General features: G+C 40.6%; 1 protein-coding gene across 1 annotated transcript; it reads right to left on the reverse strand.

The window, feature by feature from the left end:
- Nucleotides 1–2,267: 2,267 nt before the first annotated feature.
- Nucleotides 2,268–11,436, reverse strand: LOC143109235 (tubulin alpha-1C chain-like). Its single transcript, XM_076271890.1, has 4 exons — nucleotides 11,425–11,436; nucleotides 3,856–4,075; nucleotides 3,609–3,757; nucleotides 2,268–3,245 (listed from the first exon to the last, which is right to left on the reverse strand). Exons 1-4 carry the CDS (start codon nucleotides 11,434–11,436, stop codon nucleotides 2,268–2,270), a joined length of 1,359 nt encoding a protein of 452 aa, XP_076128005.1.
- Between the last annotated feature and the right edge of the window lie 934 nt (nucleotides 11,437–12,370).

The following is a 12,370-nucleotide window of genomic DNA, read 5'->3' on the forward strand; positions in this document are numbered from 1 at the left end:
CTACACTGAACTAGTATTGAACTAATAGGTTCATATGTTTATTAACAACACAACCACTGCAGTTTTTATATTGGTATTATTATTTTCTTCTCTTCATTGACATGGAAAATGTTTTACAACTGTTTTACAGTAATGCAATAAAATAAAACACAACTTTGCATTTGTTTCAGGCGTTCAGAATATGTTCAGAATAAAGGTCTTACCAAGTTCTTTAAAACATGCCTTTAGGCCTGCTTTAAACAATGTGGAAAAAGGTTAAGATAATTTAGCTTTGCTGTATGATAAACAATTCTTGATATGAGGCACACAAAGAAAAAAAAGAGTATCCATGAAGATCATGATCATTTGAATTTATATTTCATTGCTAATTACTAATTTGGTGACTGACCATAGCAGTATTGCAATTGAAATCTTTTTAATAATGTTAGTTGAAACTTAGGAAGCACTACCGGGGCCTTACATATACATATTATGTATATCTCTGTGTTATATTTCAGGTGCAATCAGTGGTCAAAAAGGGGGAGCCTTACAGACTCTACTTTTTTCTTTTTTCTTTTGTCTATTGCTTTTTTCCCCTTGAACTGTTTGGTTATTGTTTTTATCACTAGTACTCTGTGGTATGTAAACTTTTTTGCACAGCCTGTGAGAAATCAAGACAATCAGGGCCACTTTTATACATGTAACCATGTTGATTCATTTCTTTTATTGGGTTCTATTTGAGAATTGTTGAGACATTTCTTATGTGTTTTGGTTTTATATTCAGCTTTGCCCAACTATTATACACATGGTAAAAAGACACAATTACTGCATTACTCTCAGTTCATTAGTAGGCTCATTCTGATTCAATCAGATGTGTGCTATTGTGTGGTGTCAAAGGCTTCAAGTCTTTTAAAGGGGGACTTGAGAGTATTGGATTCAGAAATTATTTTTATATACGTGTGATTTAGGTCTTTTTTCGGAATAGTTTAGCGGGATGGACCAAATATATTCTTTTTGGTTTACTAGCTCCTGTTCTGATTGTCATGATAGTTTGTTTTTGATTTACTGTGGTTGTTATTGTACACCAATCATGTGTAGTTATTTTTCTTGACTGACTGACTGACTGAAATCAGTTAAATCATGTACCTGCTTATTTGGATCTGACTAACTTGAATGAAACAATTGTATAATCTTTTATATTTTATATAGTGGCAATATTTGATGAAATGTTCCAGCCATAAAGTCTGAAAAAGGGGGACTGAGAGAAAGTGGAATAGAACATTATGTCCAATATGTGGTTTAATGTTCTGCATTTCTCATTAGTGGGTCACTTTAATACTAAAAGTATGATTCTATGTAATGACTATGATATCTGTACTGTCCCTGTGTATATCTGTGTGTGACTGTATTTAGAGATAAGCGGGAATATTATGACTTTAGTGTTTCACTGTTCTGCATGGCTGCGTCAGTAGCCATCTGCTCCGGATTGCCAGGTTGCCACTAATCAGAGTGTTTCCTTGTAGTCCACGTGAGATGGGATGACCAACACCATCTCCCATCAGCCTGGAAGGATACTTAAACCTTAACTATTTCCTTGTCTAGTTAGAGTAGCTGATGGATCTTTAGGTGAAGTCATGCGGTCTCTCCCTTGATGCACATCATTGTAAATAAACTCTGTTCCTGATTTTTCATACTAATGGTCTGACTGGGTCTCTATTAAAACTATGGTATCAAAATTACCATCAGTAGGTATGTGCCTAGACTCAGTTTTATACACCGAAATAACACCCAAATTATGAAAATGATCAAAATGTGTTTTGTGTGTTCAGATGTCTTGCATTAAAGGAGGAACACTGAGAGTTCGCACAGATCTCCATTTGGAGGTCACCGACTACTGTTGGTATGAAAAAGGAAAAAAAAAAAAAAAAAAAAAAAAAATCAGTTTTACCTAGCTCGAGTTGCTACACTCAGCAGCTAACCCAGCCAGGCAGCTACAGCACTACACTCTGGGGGGGATATAAATGGGAGCTCAGAGACATGCCCACAGAGTGTAGTGCTGTAGCTGCCTGGCTGTGTAAATGTCATTTGAAATTCTTGTGCTTGATATTGCAATATACCATAGGGGTGTCAGGTAATGCAGTAAATTACACTCACAATATCATATGCAGTCCTCAGTTGATTTTTTTCTGTATTACTTCAGGGGGATAAAGATTCAGACAACCCATATATATTTGCAATACCAACATTTATTAGTTAAACTGACATACAAATAAATAACCTTAGAAACTCTAGTACTCTTCTTCCTCTTCTTCACCATCCTCTGCTGAGTCTGCCCCAACTTCCTCATAGTCCTTCTCCAGTGCAGCCATGTCTTCTCTGGCCTCACTGAACTCCCCCTCTTCCATGCCCTCACCCACATACCAGTGCACAAAGGCCCTCTTGGCGTACATCAGGTCAAACTTATGGTCCAGGCGAGCCCAGGCCTCAGCGATGGCAGTCGTGTTACTCAGCATACAAACGGCCCTCTGCACCTTGGCCAAGTCACCGCCTGGTACCACCGTTGGCGGCTGGTAGTTGATGCCTACCTTGAAGCCAGTGGGGCACCAGTCAACAAACTGAATGGATCGGCGGGCCTTGATGGCAGCAATGGCACCGTTGACGTCTTTGGGTACCACGTCCCCACGGTACAGTAAGCAGCAGGCCATGTACTTACCACGCCTTGGGTCACACTTCACCATCTGATTAGCTGGCTCAAAACAAGCATTTGTGATCTCAGGCACAGAGAGCTGCTCATGGTATGCCTTTTCCGCAGAGATTATTGGAGAGTAGGTGACCAGGGGGAAGTGAATGCGGGGGTAGGGAACAAGGTTAGTTTGGAACTCCGTGAGATCCACATTCAGAGCCCCATCAAAGCGTAGAGATGCAGTGATAGACGAGACGATCTGGGCGACAAGTCGATTCAGATTGGTGTAAGAGGGACGCTCAATGTCAAGGTTGCGCTTGCAAATATCAAAAATGGCCTCGTTGTCCACCATGAAGGAACAGTCAGAGTGCTCTAGAGTGGTGTGGGTCGTGAGGATGGAGTTGTAGGGCTCCACTACAGCAGTGGACACCTGGGGAGCAGGGTACACCGAGAACTCCAGCTTGGACTTCTTCCCGTAGTCCACAGACAGACGCTCCATCAGCAGGGAGGTGAAGCCAGAGCCAGTGCCTCCTCCATAGCTGTGGAAGATTAGGAATCCCTGGAGACCCGAGCACTGGTCGGTCTGAGACAAACAAATTCAGTAGTCACATTCTGCACCATAAATTGGTATTTCAAGATAATACAAACAAAGGGCAAATGTAGCAGCAGGTTTTCTGCAACAAACTTGAAAGCAATCAAACACACCATGTTATGATTCTCAAACAATCCTATCCCTTACAGACATAATGTAGAGGCCTCAACTGAGGGATCAAACATGTCACTAAATGGGGGCACAGAATCACCAAAAACACATGGGCACGCCAATACTGAAGATACTAAATGCAACAAATAGATAGATACTTTATTCATGCCGAGGGAAATTTTGGAAATACATTTCACCAATCTTTGAAAAGCTAAGCAGGCAACTGTTAATCTAGTCTCCTACCATTTTACGAATCCTGTCCAGGACTGGATCCACAATTTCCTTTCCAATCGTGTAGTGACCACGAGCGTAGTTGTTGGCTGCATCCTCTTTACCACTAACCAACTGCTCCGGGTGGTACAGCTGACGGTAGGACCCATTACGGATCTCATCTGTCAGGGAATATCAAGTCAGCCTTTCACAAACCCAAATCTTCATTTACATTTGCTCAAAAGCCAAACGACTATTTCAAATATAGGACACTACTGACCTATAACTGATGGCTCCAAGTCAACAAATATGGACCTAGGAACATACTTCCCAGCACCAGTCTCACTGAAAAAGGTGCCAAAGGAGGAGTCCAGTAGAGTTGTGCCATTTCCAACAGCTGTTCCATCTGGGCAGATACCATGTTCCAAGCAGTACAATTCCCAACACGAGTTTCCAATCTGCACACCAGCTTGGCCAACATGGATAGAAATGCATTCCCTCTAAAATGATCAAGAAAATATTTAAAACACCCATTGTGACAAATACCTGGCCCATCACCCAAGTCAAACAGTAAGCCTAACTTATAAGTAAGAGGCACTCACCATTCTTCAAATAATAATCTAAAAAGTCTGTCCAAACTGCAAGCTTCTCCAAATACACCTTGACCAAATAATACATTGCATTAGGCTTCTTTTAACAAGAAGTTCCACGAAGGACCTAAAGAAACTGAAATATTAAGGACACTAGTTAAAGCCTTAACTTACCTGTTAAATGAACAAGCACAAAAAAGACCCCCTCTGGGTCAGTGTGATATATAGTGATGGTTGGGAATAAGGCGTGGCTTCCAATTAGCACCTCTTGTCCAATGTCTGATTGGCTAATTGATTTACCTTTTCAAGACTCACTCACCCAGTTAGTAATATAAGGCCACCATGCACACAGGATTTGTCCGTTTGTTCTGACTTAAACTGTTGACACAATACAACACAGACCACTTTTTCACTATTTTGTTTGTTTCACTTCAGTTTACAATGCCAAAAATAGTCTTTTGTGTTAAAAGCATTGTCATTTATATAACTAGATGTACCGCAGAGCGGTACAAAATATGACCGCCGCCCAGTCCAGCACATTTTTTCCACAAAAAGAAATCACGCTGAAAGGCCTATATGATTCTAACTGTCTCACTAAATTGCATAATCCACACTCAATTCTCACTGGTATCTGCTAGACAACAAGTACCAAAACATGATTAGTTCATAGATTTCACATGTAAAATTAATTTTATACAACCCCACCTCCATCTTGCCTGTTCATAATTATGAGAAATTCTTGATTGTTTGTGTTATGTTTATGTTATGTGTGTGGGTGTGTGGGTGTGTGTGTGTGTGTGTGTGTGTGCGTGCTTGTGTGTGTGCCTGCGTATGTGCCTGTGCATGGAAGCGTACATATGTCTACTGTGTGAGTATGTGTCATACGCAGTGCCGGCCCAAGCCTTTTGGGGGCCCTAAGCAGAATTTGATTTGGGGGCCCCCTCCCACAACGCAGTCACCTGTGCTTGGCGATAATTGACAACTTCACACTATAATGTCATATTATAAATTAATACAGTGAGGTTATGTATTAATACAGCGACTGATTATGAACTACTGTCCCCCTGGACACAGATGCATAAGGACCCTCTCCCCCTACCCTCTTTGTGCAAATGTGGGTACAAACGGGGGTGTGTGTGTGTGTGTGGGGGGGGGGGGGGTTAGATGTGATTTCCTGTATTCTGGTGCATTTTTGGGATGGTCAGCTGGAGAAGGGCAGTACCTAAATTTGTTCAGATTCATAGCCTTTTGCTTTTTGACTTATTGGTAGTGAATTCACACAACTACTTGGGGTTCAGGGTCCCTTGACCTCTTGGGCTCGGTAGGCTCATTCAGTAATCCATCCTTGCTCACATGCCAAAAATGTTTTGGGGCTCCAATCTAGACTTCTGGCCCCATGTGCTTGGTAAACCAATGTATTAATATAGTTGTTATTTACACCAACCCTGTCACCTTTTAATCTTAGAGGGTACTAAAATCACAGATTTATTTGAAACATTCATATTCAAAGTGAAGCACTAAGGGTGGTTTACTGAAGTTGAATTGACAAATAACAAAATACAACAGCATTTGTATTTGTTGTAAACAAGTACATCAGTTTAATGACTTGTTTTTCAACAGATTTGCTGAACAAATCCGCAAATGTGCATTAAATGAGCAATTTTCAACTACAAAATAAAAACAAAATAGACAAACATTAATAATCAAAAATAAAAGGTCCCAAAAAATAGATAATTATTCCTACTTCGTTCCTGGTTTTTAGGCATCTGCAACTCTGCAGTGGACGAACCTGCAATGATTAAATAAATACATAAATAAATAAAAAAAAAACGATGTTAAATGTGTCGTGTCATATTAACAGGCTATGTAACCATTTGCCATCAAGAAAACCTCACCTTCTGGTAGGTAGAGTTAGGTAGAGGTAGAGATGTGCTCCAAAGGACTTCAACAGTGTCTCTGAAAAAAAAAAAAATATTGCATAAGTGCATAGTTGATCGAGCAGAATGAGTTTATTTTGCTATCATTACTTACACTCAAATAACAAGCAATTCCACATGTAACAATTCATATTCTATTGGCAAATGAGGCATAATCAAAAGAGTATACTTAATTGCAGTATGGTGAACGCTTAACATGGTGATCTACTGCAGCCTAAATATTAGGGTAGCATCGCTACATCACTTGCCACTATCTTAATCAAATGTAAATTTATTTTCATCACAGAAGTCTCCCCACCCAACATGGTATATTTTCTCAAACACTACCATCTCTCTCCAAAGATCTTAGAGCAGAGCGCACGTACTGTTCCATCTTTGCCTATGAAGCTGGAACGTTACCGATGCCCAGAGTCGCGCTAGTCAGTGGGTTGGGTTGGGACTGGGAGCCTGGGCTTAGTCTGTTGTTGCTATCAGACTTACCACTATGTCACATATTATAGAGCAGTAATAAACTATCAACACTTTCAGGTGCGAAATCAGAAACAATCCCTCTGTGGTAAATTTGCCTTCAGCTACGCTTTCATGTTGCTACTGTAGTGCTAATGTCCACTTCAGTCAGCTAGCTAACTTTAATTTACGACATAATAAGCCCACCTAGAGCTAGGGTACATGCTTGATTGAACATCCAAAACAATCCCAATATCCTTGACATCTGAAATACATCTAGATAAATATATATTAATAGGAGACATTTCTCTGTTGATGGCGGAGATTTAGCTCTGGTGATGGCTTATATTAGATCATGACAGCTAGCTAACGTTAGCTACCTCAAGCACAAAACATACTGTAAATAATCATGCAAAACATACCTGTATCTTGCTCGTTTTTCTCCTCCTCTGTCATTTTCTTCGTTCTGTTTTCGGCACCAGAGGGATACGTCCTTTTTTGTGACTTGTCTGAACATTACCGTCTCTTCCGATTGTTGAACTTGATGCAGTGTGCACGAATTTTATATGCACCCGAGGTGTCTACTTTATGCGCGTGACTCAAAGGCTGGCAGACACAGTAGCAGTAGGCAGGCATATTGATCATGAAATCATAATTTTCTTGATTTGAATGATAATTGTTTCATTTATTCATTCATTGATGTCACTTGTTTACGTTATTTATTATGTAAAAAAAAAAAAAAAGAAACTCGATTGGGGGCCCCCTGGTGGCCAGGAGGCCCCAAGCAGCCGCTTAGTTCGCTTATGCCTCGGGCCGGCCCTGGTCATACGTATGATTACTGTGAATGTGTGTGTGTGTGTGTGTATCTGTTTGTGCACATGTGTGCACATGAACTGGGTTAACATGACCCCTGGAGGCAAATATACGGAAAAAATGGTCATCCTAGGTCCTACAGTTCTCAAGATATTCACAGAGAACTGTGTCTGGCCTACCCTCCTTTCAGGGGGTCCAGTCCAGTGGGGGGGCTTCAGATCAAAACGAAAAATGACAGTTCCATGCTATCCATGTGGGGGTACATGCCCACCAAGTTTTGTGTACCCCGGTCTTTCAGTGTCCCGGGAATCCTTGTTGGTGTACGTCACTAAATGTACAGATAAATTGTTTTATTGTAAGGCCCCCCATGAACGAAAGTACACAAAACTTGGCATGCATTCGGAGGGTGTCATAATGATCCTACACTTTCAATTTCGTGCAGTTTTGACTATGTCAGCCAGAGATATCTAATTTTTTGCTTTTTAATTTTTAACTAGGTGGCGCTATACATGAAATAAGTGGTAATGGGATGGGTTGACATGGCCCCTTGAGATCAACATACAAAAAAAAAAGGTGGACCTCCTAGGCCCTACGGTTCTCGAGATATTCACAGAAAACTGTCTCCGGCCACCTACAGGCCAGTTGGTGTATAGTAACATAAATTAATTTATTGTGTGGCCCCCCATGACCGGAATTCCACGAAACTTGGCGTGCATTCAGAGGGTGTCATAATGATCCTACACTTCCAATTTCATGCAGTTTTGACTATGTTGGGTCACAGATACCTGCGATTACAACACCTCATTTTTACTTTTTTGTGTTTAACTAGGTGGCGCTATACATGAAATGAGTGGTTATGGAATGGGTTGACATGGCCCCTTGAGATCAACATACAAAAAAAAAATGGTCCTCCTAAACCTTACGGTTCTCGAGATATTCACAGAAAACTGTGTCTGCCCTACCCTCCTTTCGGGGGGTGCAGTCCAGCGGGGGGGCTACAGATCAAAACGAAAAACGATGGTTCCATGCTATCCATATGGGGTTACATGCCCACCAAGTTTCGTCTACCCCGGTCTTTCAGTGTCCCGGGAATCATTGACGGAAATTTGGACATGCGAAAAAGAAAAAAAAAAAAAAAAAGAAAAAAAAAAAAAATCTGACTAAACCTATATGACCGCCGCTTCGCTGCGCGGCGGTCATAATTATATAAAGACACGAGACAGTGGTTCACTTTGATTTTGTTATTTGTAGGGAATGCAGAGAACAAGAATAGGATTATCAGTATTATCAGACCATTGCTGGAGCAACTACATGCTCATAACCAAATGTGCACACACACACGCCACACACACACAAACAGCATCAGCAACACCATACTTATTGCTATGATACAGTTGAATAAATTCTCACCTTAAATGCTGTTATTTTATCGGCTTGGATGTTACAATTTCAGCTATACTGTATTTGAAAGTGATAAAAAAACATACTACATACATACATACATACATACATACATACATACATACATACATACATACATACATACATACTACATGTGGGCAGCTGTGGCCTGCTGGTTAGCGCTTTGGACTTGTAACCGGAGGGTTGCCGGTTCGAACCCCGACCAGTAGGAATGGCTGAAGTGCCCTTGAGCAAGGCACCTAACCCCTCACTGCTTCCCAAGCGCTGCTGTAGCAGGCAGCTCACTGCATCGGGATTAGTGTGTGCTTTACCTCACTGTGTGTGTGCTGTGTGTGTTTCACTAATTCACGAATTGGGATAAATGCAGAGACCAAATTTCCCTCACGGGATCAAAAGAGTATATATACTTATACTAAGAATACTAGAGAAAATACTACTAAATACTTAGTATTTACTAAAAAATACTAGAGAATCCATTTTTATCAAATAAATCATTATAGCTGCAGTATAGATAGTAATGGTTCAGATTCTGTGTTCAGCAGCTAGAGCAAGCACAGGGGAAACATGTTGGGTTCAGTTTATGTGTTCAGCCGCTACAGCCAATAAAGGTGAAAAGAGTATTGAGTTCAGACAAAGTCCTTTTAGGCAAGTCCATCCACTCGGCGGCCATATAGCAACGCTTTTTGGGCACTCATCGGGCATCCTATTCAGCAGAAATGCGCGTGCGCAAGGCTTCACGACACCAATCTTGCTCCAGCAGCGAGTTCACAACACATGATTGGGAAGATGTCTTCACAACACAACATATTGGCTCAGTGTATTCACATGTCGACGTTTTGTCGAGGAAGGGGTGTGATATGTGTAGACAACGGCCATATTGGCATTACAAACTAACCCCATGCATTTCTATTGAGGATTTTTTTGAGTGCTGTGTCTCCTCATTAGAAAGTCTCTGGTTCAGATGCTGTCTTCAGCCATCTCCACATCATCGTTGAGGTCTTCATCTCCACTCTGCTGTCCCTCTCTGCACTGATATCCAGAGGTCTTCACATCCACTCTCCTCGATTCCTCACATTGAACCAGATCTCAGCACAGCAAAGATTTTCAAAAATTATTAACACATCTTTGTTAATGTGGTTTTGGCTAATCCCTTAATTATGCACACAGGTTTTGAAATCAATTATATCACATTTTTAAAGTCAGACAAGTCAGTGTTTGCATAACGCTTTGGTTGTATAGATTTTAAGATCTTGTTTTTAACCTTTATAATGAACAGCAATTTAGAAGCATAAAAATTACATATGATTTACATAAAGGAGGAAACCCAAGTGATTTGAATTAACTATAGCCAATCTCCAAGCTCCCATGTTTAGCAAAGATGTTAGATTCCTTTGTAAATGAACAGCATCGTTCCTTTTTGTAATCATATTCTTTTTTATATATATATATGTATATTTTTATTGGCCTTTTATCCCTTTAATCAGATAGGATAGGATAGTGGAGAATGACAGGGAGTGAGTGGGAGTGAGAATCAGGGTAGGATCCGGAAAGGACCACAGGGCGGGAATCGAACCCGGGTCGTCGGTGTACATTGCAGGTGCCCCAGCCAGTTGCGCCACGGCCGGGGCCTTGTCATCATATTCTATATTAAGTCCTTATCAATCTCTGTTCAGAGCTGGCCACAGCACGATTACAGCAGCAACTGCTGTAGTAAATGATATAGCTACTGTTGTTGACAGTAAGAAACAACATTGTGCAGCTTTGTTTATTGATTTGTCTAAGGTTTTTGTCACTGTTCATCACAGGTTACTTCTTGAAAAACTGACCTCTTTTAGTCTAGATGAAGTTTCCTTTAAATGGTTTCAAGACTACCTCTCTAATAGAACACAATGGCTAGATGTGACAGGATCAACCTCAGAGCCATTGAGACTAAATAATGGTATTCCACAGGGCTCAATTTTGGGGCCACTGTTGTTTACGTTGTACATCAATGATATCTGTCCTTCAATAGAAAATTGTAAAGTGCATTTCTATGCAGATGACATTCCTTTATGCCTATGCACCATCTGTAGAGCAAGTAGTATCATCTTCAATATGCATTTGATTGTGCGCAGAAATCCTTAAAAGAACTTAAACTGGTTCTGAATGAAGCAAAAACTAAATGTATGATCTTTACTAGATCGAAAAAGTGTGACACAAACTGAATTAGTTTCTCAATCCAAATATCTGGGCATTTGGTTAGATAACAAACTATCATTTAGAACACATGTGCTTGGTCACAAAAAAGGTAAAAATTAAATTAGGTGCACTTCACAGGATTAGGTCTTGCTTCTCTTTAGAAAACAGAATGACCATTGTTCAAGCAACTATGTCAAGCAGATTTTTATTTTTAAAGGCCAGTTAGTTAATGGATCCAGGATACTATGAATCATAAAGTTGCCTTGGCCTTTGGAATTGAAATAGCCACACATCACCACATACCCTTCACCATAGATAGAGATTGGCATGGTGTTATTTCAGTTAGCCTATTAGCTGGTTAGATTGGCATTGAGCTTATTGAGCTCAATCAAATCACGCACGCAGCAAGCTGAACCAAACTTCAATAAATGCATCTTCTGCTCAATCGCTCATGTGTCATACGTCTGACGCCATCTTCAGACACGTTCCTGGTTGAAACGTGAAACAGACACAGAAAATTATGGCAGGTCCCATTGAGCTGAGCTCCTGCAAGTCAGAAAGCGTTAGATTATATTGGGGAAATATGCCAGTGGCATCTGGCATAGAAGCAAAGAGGGGCAGTGAAGGCGTTTGTGTCTGAATGTACAGAAGCACAGATACAGTCCATGTGATTAAGATATGTGCCTGGAATCTTAATACACTTAAATAAAACACCCAAGTTAAGAAAAAATATCAAAATGTGTTGTGTGTTCAGATGCCTTCAGCTCCAGCGAGTGCTCACATAGAACGTTGTTGCGGGGAAAAAAAAAAAAAAAAAATCAGTTTTACCTAGCTTGAGTTGCTACAGTCAGCAGCTAACGCAGCCAGGCAGCTAAAGTGTTACTCTCTAGGGCAGTGTTTCCCAAAGTCTGGGTCGCGACCCACGGGTGGGTCGCAGGAGATTTTATTTGGGTCGCCAGCACAATTTATGTTGTGATACCATTTGTCATTTGATACCAGGAAAGCTAACAGTTTTCTATTAGGATGTAGTTTGTTAACTACCACAGTCACAGTTTTGTCATAAAAGCTCATCAATTACATGTAAAACATAACTTTTCAGTAGTCATTTCCAACTTTTCACGCTGATGGTGCTCAAAATGCAACACAACCGTGTTCAAAGCAGGATCTATCTATCTAGATCCTATAGCAATGTATGGTTGGGGAAAGCATAGAAAAGTTGGAGAACCTGTGGCCTAAAACAATATTGGTGGTTGCAGGGTATTTGAAGTGAAATGGGTCGCGATGGTCTGTCATTTTTAAAAAGTGGGTCCGCAGAAAAAAAGTTTGGGAAACACTGCTCTAGGGGCATGTAAATGGAAGCTCAGAAATTCTTTGTGCTTGATTTTGCAATATACCATAGGGGTGTCAG

This window comes from Alosa pseudoharengus, unplaced genomic scaffold, assembly GCF_046254945.1.
Source record: "Alosa pseudoharengus isolate Yale_2024_CS ecotype anadromous, Long Island Sound unplaced genomic scaffold, YU_APseudo_1.1 YU_APseudo_1.1_scf_7, whole genome shotgun sequence".
Lineage (NCBI taxonomy): Eukaryota > Metazoa > Chordata > Actinopteri > Clupeiformes > Clupeidae > Alosa > Alosa pseudoharengus.